The sequence below is a fragment of the Podarcis erhardii genome (assembly GCF_964252035.2).
Source record: "Podarcis erhardii genome assembly, chromosome: 1".
NCBI lineage: Eukaryota > Metazoa > Chordata > Lepidosauria > Squamata > Lacertidae > Podarcis > Podarcis erhardii.
In genome coordinates, this window is record NC_138497.1 from 69,202,197 (window position 1) to 69,227,571 (window position 25,375).

Here is a 25,375-nt window from a genome sequence, read left to right on the forward strand (position 1 = left end):
ATAAAATTAAATATAAAATAAAATCAGTAATTTATTTATTTTAAAAGTATACCTCATAAAATCACACGCATTGGTAGGCATGCCTGGACAGGCTCTGTAAACAATACAGTAAAGGCGCCTGCGGGGAATTTCAAAGTGCAGGTGATGCCACACTAAAAGATTGATTTTGTGCAAGGGTGAAATGGCTGCTATGAGGCACTTGCAAAAGTGCCAGCTTGGCAGATTAAGTGGTGGAGTGGGAACATAGGAGGTGTGGGAATCTCTCAAGTAAATTACTCCACTGTGAGACGAGGTCTCATGGCCAGGCCCCTATTGTGTGTGTTAGCCAATGCCTTCAGTTTGCGCAGGGGCAGCCAAAATGTTGGGGAATGCCAGATTTGTGAACTCCACAAATCCCTGACTATCAAGCTGCACTAGCTGGGACTACCAGGAGTGAGGGCTCCGCTTTGGCTACCCCTGACTCAGCGAATATGTGACTGCTGTTATTTTCCTCATTGCAACACCTCTTTCTGGAGCTTCTATGATTGCACAAAACCCAGAAGCACGTGACAGTCTCCAAATAGCATGCATGCTGCCCAGCCCCAAATAGTTTGGCTGCTTTACATGCTCCCAAGATAGCCACAAAGGGTCTACCGGCTTGTGTGAGCCAGTCTGTTGGCATCCAACGTGCTCTTTAGTCGGTTCTTCATCTTTTAAGTCCTTAAGTGGCACAATTTTTAATTCTCTAGGTTTCCCCACTACCCTCTCATTGTAAGTCTTGACAAGGGCAAGACACTAAGAGCAAATAGTGCTGGACATTCAGTCTCCCACGTGCAGGTCCTCCTGTGGTTCTGACTGTGATAAATACAAAGCTCTCTTTCAAAAAAAAAAAACACACAGTTCAGAAGCCAGCAATTTTAATTCCAGAGTGGAAAGAAAATGCAGTTTGTTTTTATTTCAGGGATTCATCTGGAAACAAGCAGATTTGTAAGAGACCTCTTAACATTTTATACCAATTTGCTTCTGCTGCAAGTTATAACGGCTTAGTGGAATTATTGATGGTGCCTGAAAGCTTAGTTTGATTCTCCAAATATTCCTTTATTTGTCTCCCATGTTCAATTTATTAAGTACTTGTGTACAGGAGCATCAATGCTTTGCACAATTCAAAGTGATGTCCTAGAAATAATGTACGTTTATATGGTATTTTACCAATGACACAGACTCAACTTGGGATAAATTCTTCACTTTTTTTTTTTAAAAAAAGGCTCAAACAGAAGGTGTCCATTATCATACTGTTATACAAGAAATTTTTGAGACTTAGGTTTGGGAGTGGGGAGTCAACTAGCTGGATACTACAGCTGAGTCGTCTGTTCCATGGTTTGCTTTTATTTTCTTTGTTGACCTGATAGTTTATTCATGGGCACAGTCTGTACCAGTTCCACTGTTTATAACGTACATAGGTTTCATTAAAAGTCTGAATACCAAACTGCCATATTCTTCCTCAGGGTGTTCTGACTATGGCACTGAATTTCTGTGAGTTTTGATTTTTGCTGCAAAACTTGCCATTTTGAGGTACACCAGTTGTTGTTTTTAAAGAAACCCCTTCCTTTTACTTTTCATGCATTTCCCCACACATGTTTGCAGGCCATTGAAAGTAATGCACTGCAGATTGAAAACATCCATCATGCAGAAGTTCCCAATCCAGAGTGTGTTACTTTCAGTAGATTGTGCCTCTCTGTTTACAGTCTATCCCAGCCAGTCAATATTGTACAGCTGGAATTGGACAAGGAAGCTTTGGCCCGGTTGCCTCCTAGCAACTGGCCCTCATTCTTTCTTCATCCAGATACCTGCCTTCCAGTGAGAGTGCATAAACAAAGTACTACACCAAAAGATGGAGTGTGTCATGGTGAATGCTGAGATGTTCACAAATTGATGGCAAGTAGTGTTGAGCGGAATCAGCATATTCTAAATCAGAGTTAGTCAATATAGTGCCCTATAGATGTTGTGGACGAAAACTTCCATCATCCTTTGCCATTGACCATGCTAACTAGGGCTGATGGGAGGTGTGGTCCAACATCTGTTAGGCACTATATTGGTCATCCTTCGTCTAAGTATTCAGATAACATTCAGGACCCTATTTATTCATTTTTTATTGTTTGGAAATGGAGTGGTGGGACCATGCTGGTAACCCTACCTCTGATGTCCTGTTTGGCACTAGCCATGACTCCTGAACACCTGTGGGTTTGTGCTGACCCCTAACTAGGAAAAGCTGCTTTTACTCATAGGCTTGACCTATGCAGACATTCAAACCAATACATGTATGTCCAAGGAACATAACCTTGGATGTCATCACACATGACATCAGGGATGGATCTAGCAACACAGTCTCATGTAAATGTTTAAGACAGAGGAGAAAGTTGCCTCTTTAAAAAATGATTGAACTGTTTGCATGTCAACTGATTAATTAATTAAAGAAATATCTGGGTTTAAGGGAAGCCTTCACAAACCTTTTGGGTGCTTTTGTAAAGCTTGTTTTAGAAACTTGTTGGACAGAAGCTATTTATTGCTTTTGGAAAACATGATACAGATCCTGGCTTACAACTATTATGCTTTTTCTACTTCACTTTCCATGCCTTACTAAAATATGAAGTCTTTATTTCTATGCATTATAACTGTGTAGTGTTTGTAGCAGCATTGCATCTCTTGAGAGCTAAATTCAAAAGGCATTGAATTTGCAGATGACTCTGCTTCAATCCTAAGTACACTTATGTGAAACTAAGTGCCCCTAAAATCAATAGGACTGGCTTCCAAGCAAATGTGTTTACGGCTGCGTTGTAAGTGGAATAAACTAATATTGCTGCTGGAAGTGCAGTTTATATACCAAGATGGAAAACATTTTCTCAAAAACAAATTCCATTGAAATCAATGAAATTTACTTCTGAGTAAATACCTAAGGATTGGCATGAGTGACATCTTTATTATTACTTTGAAGCAAGTGGTTTCATCTTATAAAAATATTGCTTGCTGTCAATCACTTTTCAGAACTGCTTATGAAGATGAGAAATCTTCACAATAAATAACTGCTTTGTGTGAGCTGCATTTTGGAGCTTCCCTGATCTGTAACCTGAAAGCTGTCACTGGAGGCAGAACAGCAAATGGCACCTTTGCCCCATGCCCACTCAAGATACATGAGGGGTGCCAACTTGCCCCCCACATTGAGGGGGCCCGGCGTCATCATATGCATGTCATGCGCAATCTGCGGGGAGCGCAACTAGGTCTCCTTGTACAGTTTCCCATTGTCCCCTGCTGGTTTTGGGGGATAGGGAGCGCAGAGGATGATGCAAAATGGTATTAGTTTTTTCAATCAATTTCTCATAAAATTTATCCATCTTAAATAGGGTTAAAATCACCAGTCTTGTTCCTGTATCCCAGAAGCTCATGTCCCCATCTTCCCTTTTTGTTCTTAATCCTAAATGTGTATATTTATTAAGCTTCATCCCTAAATAGAGAAAACTTGACTTCATATAACGTGATTAGTGTCTCTGACTCTACATTAGACAGATAAATTATAGGATTCTTTTGATCCCTTTTTTTTAGTAATTATTTATCAGGAATAGTTCGTTTTTATTTTTTAAAGTCCACCTTTCCTTACTTCTATTTGAGTTTTGCTGTGTGGTGGTTTTTTTTTTTAGCATTTTACATTGTTTCAAAGCAGTCAGATTTCAAATTGTTGACTTGAAATGTGAAGCTTGGATTTTGCCTGACATGTTAATTAGAACACCTGCAGGAAAAGATAATCAATGAAGTGAGATTAATTAGTAAATTGATTCAGCTAGAAATGCCAAAGCAGCTAATCTCCAGGGGGAGATAGAGCAAACTAGTTCCAGATCTCAAGTAATTGTTACACTTCAGGAACTTTGAACTGTTAGTTCATTAGCTATTTTCAACTGGTGAGCAGGAAAGTATGAGGTCTATAGGCAATATTTATTTATTAAATAAATAAATAAATAACTCACTAGCTCTAGTCTTTTCCACTTTTAGAGAGGCTACATTTGGACATCATGGTAATACCATAGTTTCCTGTGATGAGAATAAGCCACAGTAAATCTCAGGTCTGCATGCTCCCCTGTCCTTTCTCCTCCTTTGTCACAGTTGCAAGGAAGAGTGCAGATGCTGTCATTTTCAATTTTCCTTAGCCACAGTTTAGTGTTACATGAACCCTAAACCCTGGGTAATGTTGACTGTGGTTTATTGCAACAAACCAGCTTCATAACACATGATTCGAAGCCATTGTGCTTCAATCAATTGATAACATCAGACACAGTTTGTCATGTTTGGATGACATGACATGCTATGGTTACCGTAATTTCAGCTCCTCTCTGTAGCCACACTAGAGGAAGTAGAGGTGGGAGAAGTGTAGATCACCGCAGCTAGCTCATTCTCAGCATGCTAAATCAGGAGTGGGAAACATTTTTAGCTCAGAGACTGTACCCACCCACCTAGCAGTCACCTAATATCCTTATAATGTCTGGAGAGTCAAAGTTCGAGTTCAAGTCTCTGTTTGCTATTTTAAAAAGCAGCAGGCAGAGGCTTGTCTCCAGTCTTGCACAGTGGGATCATAGTGCTAAGATCAGAGTATGTCTCTGCTGCTGCCTTTTATAATCAAAGTCTCAACTTCCTCTCCATTAAATAACAACGGTTGGTAATACTTACATGCAGGCTTTTCTGCACAGGTATCTCTAGAATGATCAGACCGACAGCCTTTCATTAGACATGAGTTGGCTCTTAAAGATGTTGGTGGATCGTAACACCCCAAGTACCCTCAAGGAATGCATTCTGGACAGACAGACATGAGCTTACAAAAACCAAGTGGCTTTATGTGGGGTGCGTAGTGATGGAGAGGAGAATTCAGGTTCTGCTGAAGAGAGGCATAAACAGGGCAGGCTTCACAATCAAGTGTGTGTCGGGGGGGTCCAAGGCAGGCTTCTCCCATTGGAATGCCATTGTTTAAGATACCAGAGACACTGATGGATGTGGTCATGAAACAGACACATGAAGCATGTACCATGCATGAAACATGTTCACTGGACTAGTGTGTGTTTGTGTGTGTAAATAGATGGATAGATAGAATAGAGAGATAAATAGATAGATTCCTTAGTGTGTGTAGGAATTGAAAAATGGGAGAGATTTAAGAAGGACCTAGAAGAGTTTCCTGTTCTGAATTAAGATTCTGCACACATTGGGGCATTTCCAGACTACATTAACTACCTTCAATGTCTGGGCCAAGCACCATTTTGGCTGCATTAGTTGTCAGTTGAATTTATAAAATGAACTATGCTCCAACAGATTGCTATTTTGATCCCTTTATCTTTGGTGGTGCACCTCATGCAGCATGGCATCCCTAGCCAATAAAAAAGGGTCTTACCAAGTGGCACCCCTAGTCCTTTATCATGGCCGGTCCACTCATAAAGCAGCCACCTTGTTCCATCCTCCCCACCACCAGAGAAGTGAGGAGAAGTTGTGACCGTGGTTTCCAGCAAGAGCTCACAAGAGCTGCACAAGACCTTGGGAGAGTTCAGCAACAGCTCATGGATTCTCACCAGAAGCCACTGCTGCACCGCCCTGGTAAGCGAGACTTTGGCCGAGGGGACAGGGGCAGCACCTTCCCATTTCACCTCAGGTGGTGAAATGGGACAGGCCACCACTACTTTTTATTATTTTCCTGAGTTTGGCTGAGGATTACACTGTTCTCTCCAAAGTCATTGTGAATAGGAGATGGATAGGATCCTGTGTGACTCTAGAGCAGCCCTGTTGTATGTAGAATGCAGTAGCACCAAAGATTTATAAGAAATAAGGCAGTACGATATCATTATTTATGTTCTTGGATAAATATAAATATACAACTTGTTTATACTCTAAGGAATTAAGGCAATATGTATTTGTATTTCTTAAGATAGTAACATGAGAGCATAGAGTTAGTGCTGGTATAATGCAGAGATTATACCACTGTACTGGCTTTGGGGCCCTTACACTTGATCCTCGGTGTTTTTTCAGTTGTGTACTAAAAGCTTAAGACAAAGCCAGAGATTTGTGAAAACAGTAGGTCTAGTTTTTGCCCCTAAGGAAGAAATTCAATTGCTAGAGGGTTCAAGTTACAATCTGCGCTTCTGCATTCATAGCAGTGGGCTTGGGATACTTAGAAAGCAAGAGTCTCTTTTGTATGAATCCTGACAACTGGCAAAAAAAAAAAAAGCTTTTTGTTGTTTGAATGCTGGTACCTCACAATGGTGGAAAAAGCAGAGATATTTTCACTCACAAACTAAGCAATAATTTTATCCCTCTATAAAGGCTTTGTCAAGTGCATACAGTGTTTTAGAAAAGTAAGCAAAGCATATTCCATTTATAACCCCAAAACAATTTCTAAAAGGACAAAGGAAGTGACAAGAAAGAAAAGTAGGATTTAAAAAAAGATTTTTACCAGCCATTTTACTCTTGCATATTTGTATTTGCCCTTTAGAAAAACTCAAAAGCTCCAGCAAAAGCTAAGCATCTTAAAACATACTGATTTAAACTGCATAGAGTTAAGAAAGTACTTTAATTATGCAGTAGAAATCATTAGTTCTGAAATATCTGATGTTGACTGGAGTGTGTCTGTGTTTGATGTCTCAGGGTATAGTTTTTCATTACAAAAAGATCAATAGAAAATAATTCAGAAGTATTTGTTCAATAAAGAGAAGGAATTATAAAGATCTGAACACTCCAATTTTAACATTTCAGAAATAAATCCCATTGATTTAAATGACATTTATTTCCAAATAAGTATATTTAGGAGTCTCACGTTGATCATTTAAGTACCACTGCTATTTAAATCTCAAATATTTTTATTGTGATTTTGTTTTGTACCAGGTGCTTCATTTTTGTGCTTCAATGCATTTCCACTTCTTTCTATAAATGACAATATAAGTCATGCTTTACCTTTCATGAGATTTTACTTTGAGATCTGTGTTTCTGGGTTGCTTCAGTCCTCAATGTAAAATCTACTACCAGCCTCAGTACTCCTTGCAAGGAGAGATTTCAGGGCTTCAGTCTAGGCTGAGCAAAAATCAGGTAAAAGACAATAAAATCCAAACATTTTTGGAAATGAAGGGGGGGAAAGGTGTTATGTGACTGCAAGTTTGAAAGGGTGGGGGGGATGAGTATGTGCACTTTTAACAAAGCCTTAATTCCTTGTGATCAGTTTCCATAGATGTGTACAACAAACATGGATGTCAGAGAGTTCTGATGGAAATGGGAGCAGAAATTGCTGATGTTTGCTAATTCATCCTGTATCAGGAATTGAAATCAATCCAGCAAATACAATCAGTCCTCACTACTATTTCTTTCAGTCCACAAACGATACAAGATTAATTTTTCCTCCATTTGGATTGTGTTCACTTTAAATCGAAATGAATGGGATGGAATAACATAAGGACAATGTAACGTGCACATTATATGTAATTTATGTAATTAATTATGTAAATTACGCAAGTTACATATGTCTTTTCCACAGCAAGGCATATAACCTAGTTTTTGGTGTAAACTGCCATGGAACAAACCAGTGACGAATGCAGGGCAAAATGGCAAACAATGCCTTCTTAAATCTCAAATTACAAATGATCCAAATAATCATCGGTTCATGCCCTAAAAAGGCAGAGAAAATGATAAGAGTGTTGCACTAGGACTATAAAAAGCAATGTCACTGCAAGGCTGACAGTTTTATCATTCCAAAGGGGAAAAGTTACCTGCTAGAAAGTAAACTGCAATTCCTGAATCCACTCATTTCAAATGCGCAACAGCACACCATTCTCCTGTGTGTTTTCACTTGGAAAAGCTGCCATAAGGATCAGGAATAGCTTTCAGGCTGGGAAATTGGTGTATATTGCATTAAGCTTTCACCAGGGAGCTGGCAATTTATCTTTCAGATAATCATCTTGTGTTAAGTTGGACAACTTGCTGTAACTTTTTGCTACACGATAGACCAGGCCTCAATGAATAATTTACAGTGATGGGAGCATACTTCATCAAGTGAAGTCTTTATCACTTACAGCGGGTTTTCAAAGTTTGTTATTAACTTCGTGTCAAATGTTCGTCCCATGATAGCTTGGCAACATTTTATTGTTAGCATTACTGGAGTCAAGATTTCCCCTTTGAAGAAGATGCTGTTTCCCTGGGCAGAAATTCTGTATCTTACCTAGGATGATGTGCTTAAGAAATGTGGGGATGGCTGAGAAAGTACAGTTATTAATCTATTTTAGGAAGCTCAGCAGTCACCATTGCTTGCATGCTAAGGATCTCAAGACAGTCTAACCTAGCTCACAAGGTGGTTGGGGGGATTAAATGAGGAGGGGGGAGTACTATGGTAGGTACGCCACCTTGAGCTCCTTGGAAGAAAAGGTAAGGTGTAGATGCAATCAATCAAATGTTTGCATGTCACAGTTCTGTTGAATTGTCCCCCACTGGTGGCAGCTATTTAAATTTTAAAGCTGTGCTGGTTAATTGCTTCCATGCAATTAATGTTGCGTCTAGTTTGGCTGTGTGCCTCTGCAATCAGGGGCGATTAAATGAAAGGCCAATAAGACTTGGGCCAATGGGAACAAATGGACTTTCAAGTGAACTTGGCTTGGATCAAGCTGCAATATCAGTGTGAAAACGAGTTTGCTTTTTAGATGTGTATGTTGTTTTTAATATTTGATATAAATTAGTAATTCAGTAATTCATATATTTGATCGGTCATTAAAACTGGCACACTTTATTTCTATCCTAACCTTAAAACTTGGGGTGAGGTGATAAGAAAGTGAAACATAACTTCACATTTAGGGTTAATTTAAGCCCTATTCAGGTGTTATGAAACCATGTAAGCTATCATGTGAAGGGGCAGTCGAGGCAACCCCACTGGGTGTGCATTCCTTCATGTTTCTTTCAGAGTTATTTATTTATTTATTGAGTTTATATACTGCCCTATACCTTGGGGTCTCAGGGCGGTTAATCTAGCTAGGCTAGATAAGTAGTCGTTAAGCAAATGAACAATAAACTGGGAAAAGTGTAACATGTGTTTATTTAATAGCCTTAGATAAATGACTTGAAAGATCTGGGGGAGAAGCACTTTATAAATACTCAGCAAATGAATTATTGGACAAGTCCATGGCGGTGAGAACCTCCATGCACATGTTTATAAGGAGATTTCTGAATTGGGGAGCTAAAATTTTAAAATGTGGTTAGTGAACCTATAGTACCTTGGCTCCCGAACGATCGAAAACAGGAAGTGGGTTTTCCAGTTTTTGAATGTTCTTTTGGAAACCAAACGTCCAACGGGGCTTCCATGACTTCTGATTGGCTGCAGGAGCTTCCTGCAGCCAATCAGAAGCCACGCTTTGGAAGTCAAACATTTTGGAAGTCAAACGGACTTCCGGAATGGATTCTGTTCGACTTCCGATTTACTACAGTACAATTGTGCATTTGTTGAATGGAATCTATTGTGTCCCAGAAGAGTTTTGTGTCATGCAAACCACAAGCTAGCATGAATTTAAGTACATTTAGGGTTGTATCTAACTAAATCATTTATTTCAGTGGTGCTACTCTGTGTATGACTTAGCCGAATATAACCCTTAGCCCCAAACCAAATGATTTAACTGGATGTAGAAATACAGTCAGAATCTATTTGTTTTATCTTGTTAGTGGTGAAATAACAAATACTAATACGTAACAGCCCAAAGCTTCTGCTGGTATTTTTCCTTCCCTTCCCTTTCCTTCCTCTATAATGAATAAGCAAGCCATAAAAAGGAATCTGATTTCTTCTTCTTGTTTAATCTCCAAATCATTCAGTCCTCTCTTTCTCTGCAAAAGTATCTGCTTTACACACTTGAGCATTCAATAATCTGTCTAAAAACTTTACCAGGGCACTGTAACTGCTCTGCTTGCATACATATTTTAACCTACTACTTTTTTAAAAAATAATCTTTATTAATCTTGTCTTGATAAAAAAAAAAGCCACCCTCCATTTATATCAGCACATCACAAATTCTTGGAGTAGATATGGAGTAAACGGCAGCATATAAAATGTGAGTAGGGTATTAGGACAGATAATACAGAAGTTAATTACAGATCAGAAGGAGCTGTAAAAAGCTCACTTCTATCATTCTTTATTAGGTTGTTGACAAGAGCTTGCAAATATTTTTGATATGGAGGAAGTATAAGAGAGACCATAGATGAAGTCATATGAACCCAAATAATCACAATTATCTGCAAAAGCAGCATGAATGAATGATAGAAATGAGCTTTTTACAGCTCCTTCTGATCTGAAATTAACTTCTGTATTAATCTGTCCTAATACCCTACTCACCTTTTATATGCTGCCATTTACTCCATATCTACTCCAAGAATTTGCTGCAGTAAACACAAATCCCTGTCCTGATCTGCAGAGCCCTCAACTATTTTATGTGTGCTCTTTCTTCCTCCTCCTTTGTGCTTAATATTTTACGACAAAGTACTCACTGTTGCATGTACAAATATGATGTCAATTATACACAGCATCAATAATAAACAGATACCAAGAAGTGCTATCAAGACCCACGAGAAGGCATTTCCCTCAAACTTTTCTAAAACACAAATCCATATGGCGTGTGAAGACTCACACATCATCCATTTTCAGTGATTAACATTTAATGGTGGAGCAACAATAAGATCACACAATCGTTATCTTCGGCACTGCCCACATGCTTGGATGCTTCTTGAAGCCTGATCTAGTTAGACAACTTGTGCCTTTGAAAGAAAGAGACAAGTGTGATTGTTAGCAGTCTCTGTGGTATGAAGGTGCCAGGAGTGCCATCTGTTGAGATCCAGAGTGAGATGTCAGTTGAGTCAGAGCAGAAGAACATATTATCTGTCTCAATGACAACAGAGACTTCTCAGAGCCACGTAAAAGACTTTCACCAAGAGATTCAAGGTCTCCTTTTTGTTAATAGTGTCAACAAGTATCAACCAGTCTTGAAGATCATATATGGCATGAAGTGAATCCAAGGCCAGGTCATTTCACATCACTGTGTTTCTAGAGCAAATGTCAGCCTCCATTCTGTATTTTGTATCGTTCTGGTGCAATTGCTTTAGTCAATTTAGCACTCTAAAATTCAAGTACTCCAGATTCAACAATTTGGCTTGTGTGTATACATTACAGAATATACACACATATACACAGTGCCTCTCACCAAATGTTTTACCTATGGTGCCTTGGCTCCTCTGAATTGTGCACCTGCATTCTCAGTACCTAGGACTTTCCTCCCCCATCTGAATGATTACAAAACCGATCTGGCACCTTTTTGATAGTAAGCACAAGTGGTCTATTTCTAGACAATTCTGTTATTCTGTCCTGATTCAAGTGGAGCACATCCCTTTTGTATAGGTCTATCTTGTCCGAAAATATTCTCCAGACCGCCCCCCCTCAACACCATTAAATAGATGATATCTAAAAACTTATGCTCTGTACAAAACACAAAAAGATAGATGTTCTAGCTCTTGCTTTCCAATTAAGACAGTGAAGTTCAGTGGGTAGCTAACAAGAAGAGGGTATTTTTGGTAGTAGCACATCTACTATGGAATAGCTTCTCCAGAAAGGCCCACCAACTACCTTCTTTATGGTATTTTCAACACCAGGTGAAGCATCAAGTCTCTTAAACTTTTCTGTTAAATTCATGCTGTGCATTGAGTTATGCTCTATCCATTGTATCTTGCTTGCTTTTATTGTTTGTTAACCTGTAAAATCCTGCACTACATATATTAAATTAAGATGAAGAATACAGATGGTAATACCTAGGTAACTTACCACAGTGTGCATGAACTATATTGTCCTACCAAGCAGGTAGCTTGATCTGCCTTCTCTCACCCCTCTTTGATAACTCCTCAAATGATATTTTGAAAACTTTAAAATATCACACTGCTTCTTACTAGAAAAAAAGGACTTTTGGTTGCTGAAGCGTGGTGTGAGATTCAGTTCAGGTCCATGCATTAATTCTTGCCATTGGTTTCTGATAGAAATGTTGCCTGCGTCTTCAAAGCCCTGAATGTGTTCTGTTTTCTCATTGCAGAACGTCTATTACACAGGTAACCAGCAGTTCCACGTGGGTGTTCTGAGTCCTACTATTGATGATGATGACAACAGATGCCTGGTAGATGTGAACAGCAGACCCCGACTAATTGAATGCAGTTACGCCAAAGCCAAAAGGATGAAGCTTTACTGGCAATTTACTCAGGTGAATTTTATTTTTATTTCAAAACAAAACACGAGTTTGCAGTTTTCACTGAATTATGAATGACTTCTCAGCTCTGCAAATAAGAAATGGCTGTGTTACTTTGAAAAGGAAATGGTAGATGAGATGGGAAGCTTCTGCCTCTGGACGGTGTTACTTCAGACTGCAGGTATGAAGGCTTAAACCAGGGATAGGGTACCATTTTCATAGCAAGGTATGCATTCCCTCATGGACAGCTTGCCAGTAGTGGGTGGGGTCAGATTAAAAGTGGGTGGGGCCAGATAAAAAAGTGGGTGGGGCCAGATAAATGTATCATAACTTTGTATAATAAGCTTCATTCTAGTCACATGGAAGCCAGAGGTTTCTACATAACCTCCCCAAAACATCTTTTCCTCTTCCATCCAGAAAAGCAAGAGACACTATCACAGTTCAAGGACATATTCCAGCAAAACAAATGCATTTCAGGAGGTCATGGATCAGGGCTGGTGAGGGAGCAACCTGGGAACAGTCCCAAGGGTTGAATAGAGAGGGCTCAACAGTCATATTTGGCCAGTAGAAATGAGGTTCTCCGTTTTTGGTTTCCATGAGGGAATGCTCTGCCCCTCCAAACCAAAAAAGATCCCAACCTATAGAAAACTTAGGGAGACATCAGAGAGAAGACTGGATAACTGGGAAGGAGGTCAAATTTGTGTATGGATATGCATAGTGGCATCCCTTTTGAATGCTTGTCACCATCTTTACAAGTGGTGGTGTCCATGAAATAACACTGCAAGTTAAAATAGATGTCAGAAAACACTCCTCCTAACACCCACAGACAAAGCTCTGAAGAAGGGAAGATGAAGCTCCTTTCTTTGTCTCCTGATGATAAGAGGCAAAGGAATAATTAAAGGCATGCTGTTCAGAAAGGATTGTTTTGCTAATACCCAGTGTGATTAAAGTGTTGTTGTTTCAGAACACATAATGTGATGCAAAGTAGGTTTGCATGCTGTAAGCTACAAGGAAACTAATGAGAGTAATCAAGGACTCCGAGAGATGTTTGCACATTGTATTGTACTTGCTTCCATTTCATCTAGCAAAACGAGTATGCCTCTCTGAGAAAACTAATCATATTTTAACATTTACAACATTGTGAAAATGCACAGGGTAAGGCAGTGCTGCCATCCTGAATGAAACTATAAACTTGAGAGTAGTCCTTATGGCCTACGTGAAATCACAGTGAAGTAAATTGTTTTGAGTCCCTGTATGAAAACAGAGGGCTTTAAATATCCTGCTACACCAAACTTTCCAGTGGAGTTAAAGCTCAAGCCAACAACAGTAACAAAGCTTCAAACAACTTTCAGTGGCCTTCCAAATCCTAGTTTCCCTTTCCATGCTATTCATTATTGTTAAATTCAGCTTCTTATCCTAGCATTTGGAAAGCACATATAAAGGCCTAATCACCTGGGAAGCTTTTGACTACCATTACGGAGTCATTTAGGTAGTGAAGATCTAGTGGTACTAGGTTCCAAGATAGCTGGAAAAGGTCTGTGAAACAAGCCCTAACACAGCATTTGGAGGGAAGGCCAAAGGAGATGTGTTGCAGTCTTGTTATTGCATGTATTGTAAGAATATATTTTTTAAAAAACAAAAAAAGTTGCATTATAAACTAGGTCCTAAAAACAGAGCTGCACACGCACTCTCCCAAACTCTCCACCTGTATCAACCCAAAGCCATGTGGGTGTAAATATAGCTAGTGGTACCTCTGGTTACATACATTTCAGGTTACATACGCTTCAGGTTACAGACTCTGCTAACCCAGAAATAGTACCTCGGGTTAAGAACTTTGTTTCAGGATGAGAACAGAAATCGTGCGGCGGCGGCGGCAGCGGGAGGCCCCATTAGCTAAAGTGGTGCCTCAGATTAAGAACAGTTTCAGGTTGAGAACGGACCTCCGGAACGAATTAAGTACGTAACCAGGGGTACCACTGTAGATTAGTTTCCGCTGAAACAAATTCCTTGGAAACAATTACTGTATTTATTGCTCTATAAGACTCACTTTTCCCCTCCTAAAAAGGGGAAATGTGTGTGAGTTGTATGGAGCGAATGCAGGCTGCGCAGCTATCCCAGAAGCCAGAACAACAAGAGGGATTGCTGCTTTCACTGCGCAGCGATCCCTCTTGCTGTTCTTGCTTCTAATATTATTATTTTTCTGAGATATATTTTTTTCTTGTTTTCCTCCTCCAAAAACTAGGTGCGTCTTGTGGTTTGGTGTGTCTTATAGAGCGAAAAATACGGTATTTAACAGTTTAAATGGCAACAGCATTGCATTTCCAGGGGTCCTTTACCCCCCCCCCCCCCGTCTCTCTCTATATATACAGTCGTACCTTAGTTCTTGAATGGAATCCATTCTGGAAGTCTGTTCAACTTCCAAAAATGTTCGAAAACCAAGGTGTAGCTTCCAGTTGGCTGCAGGAGCTTCCTGCACTCAATCGGAAACCACGCCGGACGTTCGGCTTCCAAGAAAAGTTCGCAAACTGGAACACTCACTTCCGGGTTTGCAGCTTTCAGCAGCCAAAACGTTCAAGTCACAAGGCATTTGAGAACCAAGGTATGAGTGTGAGTGTGTGTGTGTGTGTGTGTGTGTGTGTGTGTATAAATTGAGTGTATTGTAATCCATGCACTCCCAAACCATGACTGCCAATATTGAAAGCATGTTCTTAGGCCATTTTCAAGTGTGGTAGTATCGGGTTGAAAGAGGTTGTGCATAAGCAGCAATCAAGAGAGAATGTAGCCTGAAGAACTTTATGTCTACCTCCACTGCCAGAGGCAGTAGGCCTCTGAATACCAGTTGCTGGGAATCACAAGCAGGGAGAGTCCTCTTAGAGTCAGAACCTGCTTGTGGGCTTCCCATAGGCATCCAATTAGCTGCTGTGAGAACAGAATGCTAGGTTATATGGGCCTTTGGCTTGATCAGCAGGATCCTTTTTATGTTCTTATAGCAACATAAGACATCTGTTGAGTCAGGGGAAGTTAAATTCAGCATCGTGGAAGTGCTTGCCCACTGACCAGCTGAGACAACCTAGTTGTTACCTGACTGCTTTTGCCACGTGTGTATTCCAGGCAGTAAGGGCATTAGAGCTACCCTCCCCCTTGGTAGGTGCTCATTTCCAGTGGCCTTACATTGGTTCTTTGTTTCATTTGTATGTCAAGTGAAGAACCTGTGATGACTAGGATGTAGACAGAATTCGAAAATGGCTTTTTGTCCTCTAGTGCCAGCAAGTGCATAAATACATCCAGAGACTGAAAGGTATTCTTTGGCAGCAGTCTTGGACATTTGATATATGTAGAACAATTCCCATGTAAAATGCTTGAGAAACAGAATTGAGAACTGCGTACAGTGCATTTTGATAAGCATTTTATTCAAAATTATAACACTGTTCTAAGTGCTGTACTAGCTTTCACATTCCAGCACTCTGATATAAGGCTGTATACAGATTATATGGGCCCTCAAGGCAAGGAAGGACACAGGGCATTTATATCACAAGCTGTTCTGGTTGCCCAAAGAAATATGTTTAAGGAGTTTAAAGTCTCAACACACCCCAACAATTCAAGAATGGCTACTGAAGGCAGATGATTTATCCATCAATGAAAAACATAGTTTACAGAAAACAAGATAACACATAGTGTGATATTTTTCCCTCCTCCACCCCTTCCTCTAGGGAGTGTCTTGGGCCAAATTAATGTATGGTCTTGAGAACAACATGTCCCAGGCTCAGAGGCTTTTGCTGTTTGTTTTTCACTCCTCCACCCATAAAAGCCGTTATTTATTTCTCTTATAACTTTGAAAAGTCTTATTGCACCTAGCCAAGCTTTCTTTTCTCACAGTGGCTAACCAGTGGCCAGCTTGTGGAAGCCACAAGTAGGATACATATTTGTGCAATAGCAACTGATATTCAGAGGCAAAATGCTTCTGTTACTGGAAGTCTACAGACAACCTCATGACAGCTGAGCATCCTTGGGAGTGAGGAATTTTTATCACCCTAATCTGCATGCTTATTTTCAATCTCAAATCTAAAAGGTTAGTAAAATGTGAATTACTTAACTCTAATTTATGTATCTGTGTCCAGTTTATTCAGGCAGCTAAAGTCTCAGCACACCCCAACAATTCAATTTCATTTAAATTGGGGAGAGGGGAAATTGTGTTTTCATTGGAGAAAACATATACCAGCCTCCCTAAATTATGTGAATGTACTTGTTTTCAAGCCTGTTTGTTGAAATTGCTTCTCCATGTGTGCTTTGAGACTATTTTTAATGAGACTTCTTTCTGGGAACAGTCACATCAGGGATCTCAGAAAACAGGATGAAATCACAACCTATATAGTCAACCACATGCTCTTATGTACAATTTGCTCTATGGCAAATGAAGGAGCTTATGGGAAATGCTGGCTTTATTCTTAGTTGGGTAAACATTTCTACCCATTTTCAACACACCACCCAACCGAAAAACAAAAATGGTTACTAAGGTAACATCCCCCCCCCTCAGTTTTGTTCATGACACATTAAAATCCTTCAGTTGAGCACTTTACTTTTCCAGCATACATCCTTTTAGATGCCCAGTGACACCTGTTAGAAGGTATATGGTTCTGAGGTCCAAAGAAGTATTGCTGATGCCTCTACTTAACATTTCTGTCAATGTATAATTATGCCCTGTTGGGATGCACCACATTGAGTGGTCTAAATGTTAACTAAACTCAGCAGAAGAACAAAGCAAAATTGATGTTGTGGTAACATGATACAGCTGCTAAGTAACCAGGCAAATGGTACACTCCTCCTAAATAATTTAACACGTTTCACCATCTTTTGCTGTGGTTCATAATTGTTCCCCAGAAATGGCCTGTCAGGCTGAAATAGTGCACTACTCTCCTTAGTTTAACAATACAATAAAAACACTGGGATGCTGAAAAGAGAGAGTAAAAGAAGGAGGCTTGCGTTCAGTATTTTCCAAGTGATGTTTACCATCTTTTCCACTTGACTTCTTTGCTGTTGCTTTTTGTCTTGTTTGTTCAAGATTTGGATTGTTTTTCTTTGGATGGAGAAGGGGCTGTTAGAAAAAGGATAAACTGAAAACTAGAAACAATTAAGGCTCATGTTTTATTGTCCAGCTTCCAGCTGAATTCTGCAGCTTTGGCCAACTTTACAACGGCCATATCCACACGTGGAAACCATGTAGACTGAGTACATTGGAGGGAAGCAAGATTGTGACCACTGTCTCCATCCTGATCTCCATGTGTCCACTGGCCTACAACAAAGAAAGATCCCCATTCATGTAGAGAGCTTCCATGCAGAAAAAGCTCAATGCCAGCTTCCCACAGCCTGGTGTTTTTGAGACGTTTTTGACTACAACGTCCATCAGTGCCTGCCAGCAGAGGCAGGGGTCAGGGATTATGGGTGTTGTAATCCAAAACCTCTGGAGGGCACCAAGTCAGGGAAGGCCACTGAAGAGCCCATGAACACAGGGAAAATGGAACTGCGGACAGCAGCTAACACAGTCCTGTTGCTCCTCCACATGTTCAAAGAATTGAGGAGTTGGAAGGACCACAAGGGTCATCTAGTCCACCTCCCTGCAGTGCAGAAATCTTCTATGCCACATAGTTTCCAGCTGTGTGAAAAGGACTGAAATGCCACTCTACTTTTGATTTACTTTATGCAGGGATAGATTTGCTGGTGCAGTGTTTTGGGATGATCATCTTTAAGAAGATGGCAGTTGCTATCTTGTTTTGCTTTGCTGAAAGTATCACTACTACTGCAGATCCTCTTGCAGGCTGGAATTGTATGTTCTGGGATTCTTGTTTGATTATAGAAATGAGTGTTTTCATGATGAAAAAGTTAACTGGGAGAGAGGAGTGGCATTAAACTTTCTTTTAAACCTTGGGAGAGCAATAAGTACAGCAGCAGCATTACCTTCTCCCTGATGCTTTTTATTTAGCAGCTCTCTCAATATTTTATGAGTGCATCTAAAATACAGTGGTACCTCGGGTTAAGTACTTAATTCGTTCCGGAGGTCCGTTCTTAACCTGAAGCACCACTTTAGCTAATGGGGCCTCCTGCTGCCGTCGTGCCGCTGGAGCTCGGGTTACATACGCTCCAGGTTACAGACTCCGCTAACCCAGAAATAGTACCTCAGGTTAAGAACTTTGCTTCAGGATGAGAACAGAAATCATGCTCCAGCGGCGCAGCAGGAGGCCCCATTAGCTAAAGTGGTGCTTCAGGTTAAGAACAGTTTCAGGTTAAGAACAGACCTCCAGAACGAATTAAGTTCTTAACCAGAGGTACCACTGTAGACAAATTCATGAAAGACAGGACTGTCAAATGCTACTAGTCACGCAGGGTATGCTCTGTCTCTGCAGTGGGAAGCAGTAATGTTTCTGAACACTAGTTTCTGGAAATCACAGGGGAAAGTGCTTTTGCTCTCAAATCCTGCGTGCACAGGCCTCCGGTTGTCTGCTGAGAACAGGATGCTGAACAATGTAGGTCATTGGTCTGATCCAGCAGGCTCTTTTTATGTTCTTATGTACAGGAGAGAATCAATTGCATGCCAAGAAATTTAGTGGATTAAAGTGCTCTCTGATACTCCTGCAGAACAAACCCATTTAAAAAAAGCAAGCAAACTTTTTGTATTAAAGAAAATGACTGGAAAATGCACTAGAAAGTGTGGGATAGCAATTGGTTGACAGAAAATCCACCCAAACAAAGCAGGATAAATGTTCAGTAAACAGCAGGTGTTGAATAACCTCCATGCAAATAGTTCAGAATGAATGCGTAATAAACAATAGATAAGCCCAGTTCTTAATCCAGTTCAGCCCTATTAAACTCAGTTGGGCTTGCATTATTAACTTTCCCTCAGTATTTAATTTCCATTGCTATATGCCATTGTCTTCCAGCCGGATTTAAATTGTCTTTATTAAAATGTCTTAATTAAAAAAAGTATTAGATGTTCATATATAAAATAGTTGTTAAGTACCACAAAAATAATATAAATGGTTATCCACTCTAGCATTCCCATTATAAGGGAAATAGATTGCAAGAGTTGATGTTAATGAAAACTATAAATGCACGCACATTTTGAGGGCATTTTTGAATATTCTAATACAATCATTCAGTCTGATTCATCATTATACTTCATTATTGTAAATCTGCAAAATAGAAAATCACTATGTAAGTCAAGAATCTCAGTAAAGAAAACAGTTTCCCACAATTGGGACAGAAAGGTTAGCAAAAAGTATTTTTTGATCACTGCTGTGTAATGGCTTGCCTTGTGCACTTTGGCAGGAAAACTACTATAGAGATAGACTTCTGAATAGTAGTCCTGAGTGGCTCTTTCATTCATGGTAGGGACTCTGATATAATGCAGACTCCCATTCTGGAAGGGAGAGGCAAGGTGACTTTTGCCAAATCCCCTTTCCCCTGATCTGTGGAGAATATCTCAGTCATCTAGAGTAGGTTTTCTGGAGGGTGAAGAAGGAAAGAAAAATAAACAGTTTCCCCTCCTACCTTTCTTTCAGGGTCAGAGTTTTTGCACTTTGAATTTTCAGTATATTGCAGTTTCCTTTTGGGGAGCTCAGCTTTGTGAAATTCGTCCCTATTCACTGAATCTGTGGTGTTCTAAGAGGATTGGCTTTGCACAGTAAGAATAAACACTGAGGAACAGGAATAACATGTCAACCATCCTCAAATCTTTTGATGAAGGCTGGTATATAAATCTAATAAATAATAACAACAAAAACTGTAGCAAACCTAGGTGAAAAGAAAACCCAAATCCTTAATGTGGTATAACCACATTGTCTGTTGAACATGGATGTATCCAGCAAACCGAGGATCTTATACTGAATATGGTTATATAACTTATAGAATGTGCTCCCTTCTTACTGGATTGTTGCAAACTCCATACTGGTAAACATTATGGGAGAGATCCAACACCTTTCCAGTAGATTTGACAGGACTTTCCTTCCTCCTCACTGTAACCCCCAATCTGCATTGGAGGGGGTGCCAACACCCCAGAGCCAGTTTTGGGGTGCACAGGGGGCTGCAGGAGAGAGGAAGGGTAGGTCCCATTTGCACAAGCAAGACCCCACAGTTGGCTATCACCCTCCTGTAATTCACTGGCCATTTTGCTGTGGTGTAATAATAATGTTTCATGCTACATTTATCACAGGATAATTAATTATAGCCTTTCATTTCATATCTTGAATGTGTAAACTGTCTTATCTTAGGAAATTGTCTAATAGTTGCATCATGGGGCAATAGTTGCAATTGTGAAACGATTAGTTGGGTCAATATAATCACTCAGTGACTTGCCACTTACTAGTTGCAGTCTTCCAGTCAGTCAACCAAAGCCAAGACATATATGAATTAGATAACTGATATATGAGCAGCCCATCTCCTCTTCATGTCCGCTCCAATGGGCATGAGTCAATCCAGTACTTCAGTCTAGTAGTGCAAAACTGATTTGTAATATACTGAACGCTGATACAGCTAATGCAGTGAGCAGAGAATGGGGTTAAAATAATCCAATAAATTATTTATTGTGAATCGTTCAACTAGGAATATATGCTATGCACAATTGGACGCCATTATCCTTTTTAAGTACCCAATCTTTGTACAACTCCTGCTTTTATCTCCCTTTATCCCTTTTATCTACATAGCTGCTTTTGTCTTAATAGTGACTAACACTTCAAATTCAACCTTGAGAATCTGACTTCTATTCAGCAGAAAGGCAAAGGGAAGAAAGTATATTCTTTTTTCTCCATTGACGAGAAAAAAACCAAGAGATTGAAATTAATAGAATTTATCAGAATCACAAATCATAGGATGGTATTAAGTTTGGACAACAATGTCAAGATAAGATTAATAGTTCCTTTCCCGATTAAGTAGCTCAATCTCTCCCTTTGTTATAGGAGTCATTCATAGCCTTTCAGAGTAAACGTAACCTTGAAAGCAGGTGGTAATTAGCATTTAAAGAGAAAAATAATAGTCAAGCTCTAATCTTGTATTAGGAGTATGTAAATAAAATTGTTTGAGACTTACTGTTTTTATATATATTGACATCAAATTCTGCTTTATTGGCTCATCTGGCATAATTCACAACCCTCTGAACATCAGTTGTTAGAGAACACCTGCAGGACCCCCAGGTATAGGGGCAGTATATAAATTCAATAAACAATAAAATAATAATAAATGCACCCATCTCCTGCTTATAGGCCTCTGGTGGGAAGTGGAATGCTGAACTCTTGGTCAGATTCAGCCAGGCTCTTCTTAAGGCCAGTTACCCAACCAGAATGGTGGGAAACTGGATTCTTTTTCCTTTGTGATACTACCCTGCTTGGGATTAAAATTTTGTGACTAGAGATAGTTTACAGAGCAAGAGAAGAGAGGAAACCAGCTGGCTGGTGATGATGCCATGCAGTCTGCTTCTGATCTCACAATCTTAAGGTAGAATATGGAAGGAAGTGGCTGACATTCGAGTGAGGATCTGTTAGATACTGTGCAGGTTTTATCCTGTCCTTGGACTGGATAGTCCTTCAAATAGAGGTCTCTCGTCTGTAAAGTAGGACACCTGGCCACCCTAATTAATTTGTTACTTTAAAGTGTTACTTTAAGAAGCCTCCTTTTCTTTTTACAAATGTAGCGTATTTTTCCATTGCTACAAGAAGCATTATATGGGGGAAAATATGTGAAGTCCTAGAAGTGGAAAACTGCACAGTTACTTGACAGTGGTAAATCAGCCAAGTGGCTGTAATATCTGGTTGCTGTTGATTTTTATACAGGCAGGATATCACAGAATTTATTTCTGTTAGAAGCTTCCTATTTCTGTTGAAATGACTATTGTTACATTTTATTCCATTTTTGAATCACTCCATATGAAGAATCTCAAAATGCTTTCTCAGTACAATTGAGTCTTAGAACAGAATGGAGAAGGGGTTATACAAACTTAACTAGGCAAAGACAGATGTGGTTCAGAAAGATATCAGGTTGTAGTAAATCAGCAATGGCTATTCTACAAATGCAAATTAAAAGCCAGCAGTTAGTTATACTGAAGTAATTCCTATACGGCCTAGGACCCTCGTACCTACGGGACCACCTCTTCTGATATGTCCTATGAAGGACCTTAAGGTCTTTAAATAAAAACATCTTGGAGATCCCGGGCCACAGGGAGGTTAGGCTGGCTTCAACCAGAGCCAGGGCTTTTTCGGCTGTGGCCCCAATCTGGTGGAACACTCTGTCACAAGAGACTAGGGCCCTGCGGGACTTGACATCTTTCCACAGGGCCTGCAAGACAGAGCTGCTCCACCAGGCCTTTGGCCAAGGCACAGCCTGACCCCCTCCTTTGGTAATCCTCGCAGAACTCTAGCCCAATGGTTGCCATTAATTTGATTTTGAATTTTATGTAAACTGTCTTACTTTTATTGTTGTTAGCCGCTCTGAGCCCGGCTTCGGCTGGGGAGGGCGGGATATAAATAAAAATTATTATTATTATTATTATATGCTTAGTATTGCAGAATAGGGTTGGACAAATCTACAGAAGGCTATTTACTCTCAGGTTGGGTGTTTGCAAAGCTTCTTTCTAAACCTGCTGCCATCTTTGACATTTGCACTGGGTTTTGTAGTTTCTGTGTCTTGTAGCATAATCTCACTGCAGGTTTATTTGGGAATCTTAGTAGGACATACACTTAAGTAAGTTTGCACAAGACTATATTGGCTTATAAGAGTTTATATCCTTTGCTTCTTCCCAGGAGCTGTGTACACAGGTCTAACCCCATTTTATCCTCACAACGACATTGTGATATTGCCACTTCTTGACTAGGTATTCTAATGTGGAACTGACTCTCTTGACCCAGTAAGAATCATAGAGTTGTAGAGTTGGAAGGGACCACGAGGGCCATCTAGTCCAACTTCCTGCAATGCAGGAATCTTTGCCCAATGTGGGGCTTGAACCCACAACCCTGCAGTTAAGAGGCTCATGCTCTACTGACTGAGCTATTCCAATGGTTAATATTAACAGGATGTGCCTGCTGAAACATGGAAGGTTATGTAGCTTACAGTGGGAAAACAATGAATGGGCAATGCTAAAAAATATTCCTGGCTGGAAGCACTCAGGATACTCTTGAGACCCATGATAGATCTTCATGGTTGAGCAGTGAATCTTGGTTTCAATCTGACTGTTCCCCCAATGGATACTCACTTATGGCTGACTGCTGAATGACTCTTAAATCCAAATGATCATGAGACGGAAGTGGTGATAGGTGACTTTTGATTAAATGTGTTTTTCTTTCTTCATTTTTAAAGGGAGGTCCAATCCAGAACAGAAAATCCAAACGTTGTCTGGAGCTGCAGGAAAACAGTGATAATGAATTTGGATTTCAGCTAGTTTTACAGAAATGTTCCGGCCAGCGCTGGTCTATCACAAACATCCTGAAAAGCTTGCCATTATAGACTTTCAGGAAAAACAACAACAATCCTTCTACACAATTCTCTTGCTACTGTGTAGCAACCGTTTGCAATGTTGCCTGCTGTACTATATATTTTTTTCTTCCTGTTTTAACCTTTGTGTGTGTGTGTGTGTGTATGAGTGGCTGGGTGTTGGATTTGTGGGCTGAGAACAGAGATTTTTATTTCATAATGACATTTTCATGGCATTTATAGAGAGATGCTGAATGACAGGTAATGGTAGAATATCTTAAAATATTTTGCAACTGTAAATAGGGAACAAATGGAGAATATTTATAACTCGGACAATAAAATTTTATTGATTAAAAATACAGCCTAATACTGTCTTTGATGAGTTTGTTGTGGAACAGGTTTGAGACAACCCAAGTGTTCAATAGATTTCTAATCCACTTTTTTCTTACGCCTTTGCAAAGAACATTCCCTACATCAGTGCTACACATTCATTTATGAAGACATTCCCTTGCATAAAAATAAAAACTGTTGGCATTTCAACCATAAATAGTATCACAGCATTTGTGTATATTTAAAAATACACATAACATTTTAGAATTGCTACATGTCATTTGCCTTTCTTCATTCCTTTTTAATTTATTTGCACTGTGGTAGCACCTGAGAGATTCATTTTCCCAGGGAGTATTTAAAACAAATATATTCTATATAGTTACTGATGAACACCACACCCTTTTTAGCTTTTTCGAAGACTTATCTATCCTACGGGTCCCCCCACTGAGATTCCAAAGGGTTTTCTGTGACCCCACAACACCCCCTTACTATTATTTTACAAAATGTGATGCTAAAAGGTAGAGGTAACACTACACTATGTCTGCATATATATTTTTATTCATAAAAATACCTACTTTTTCACTTTAGCTGCGCACCCAGAGAGCTGACCTTGGCCTGAAAAGGGTTAACCACCACTATGATACCTCAAACCCAAACTATTACTAACATATAGGGTACTTGGGCAGATGGGCTGTTTATTTGCCAACATTTGGTGGCTATTATCTACTTTGTATTACTATTATCCCATCACTTTTCACACTGCAAAAAGTCCAATAAGAGAAGTGAATGGATATCACACTGGAAAGGACAGAATCTCCACTAGTTACCCCTAATGTCTTACAATCTCTGCATGAATATATATATAATAGCATGAATGCTTAATAGACAAGCAACTCTAGCACAGGCTTTACACAAACCTATCAGCATGCATGCTCAATATACAGCTCCTCTGGAAGCTCCCAAAGTTAGACAGTCCCACACTGGCAGACTTAACTGCTTTATTCATTACTCTATACTTTGTAACAGATAATGCCACCTCCTGTTAAAGCAGTCACAAAATAAAGAGAGAGATTTCAATCACAAGTTCTTACTATAATTGAAAAGCTAATATATGAAGCCTTAACTCTTCTGGGATAGGTTGAGAAAATAGGCTGCTCTCAGTGCAAAATGGTACATCACCACTAAGGTGATAAGAGATTCATTAGCATTAATGACGCAGGTTCGAAAAACCCTGTTGATCACAGCTTATATGTACTCTGGGCAAATGAAGTATTGACTGGAGGTTTATTATTCTGTAATTCACTTTCAAACTCAACTATGAGTCAAATGCTAAATTTAAAGCTAAGTTGCCA

General features: G+C 39.7%; 1 protein-coding gene across 2 annotated transcripts in view; it reads left to right on the top strand.

Moving 5' to 3' along the window:
* The window catches only part of GALNT18 (polypeptide N-acetylgalactosaminyltransferase 18), a 334,135-nt gene extending 310,081 nt beyond the window's left edge, over window positions 1-24,054 (top strand). For both annotated transcript variants that reach the window (XM_081840990.1, XM_081840989.1), the window contains exons 10-11: window positions 12,096-12,260; window positions 23,580-24,054. In XM_081840990.1, coding sequence (XP_081697116.1) covers window positions 12,096-12,260; window positions 23,580-23,726 — 312 coding nt within the window. In that variant the 3' untranslated portion in view covers window positions 23,727-24,054. The remainder of the gene's footprint in view (window positions 1-12,095; window positions 12,261-23,579) is intronic.
* Window positions 24,055-25,375: the final 1,321 nt, after the last annotated feature.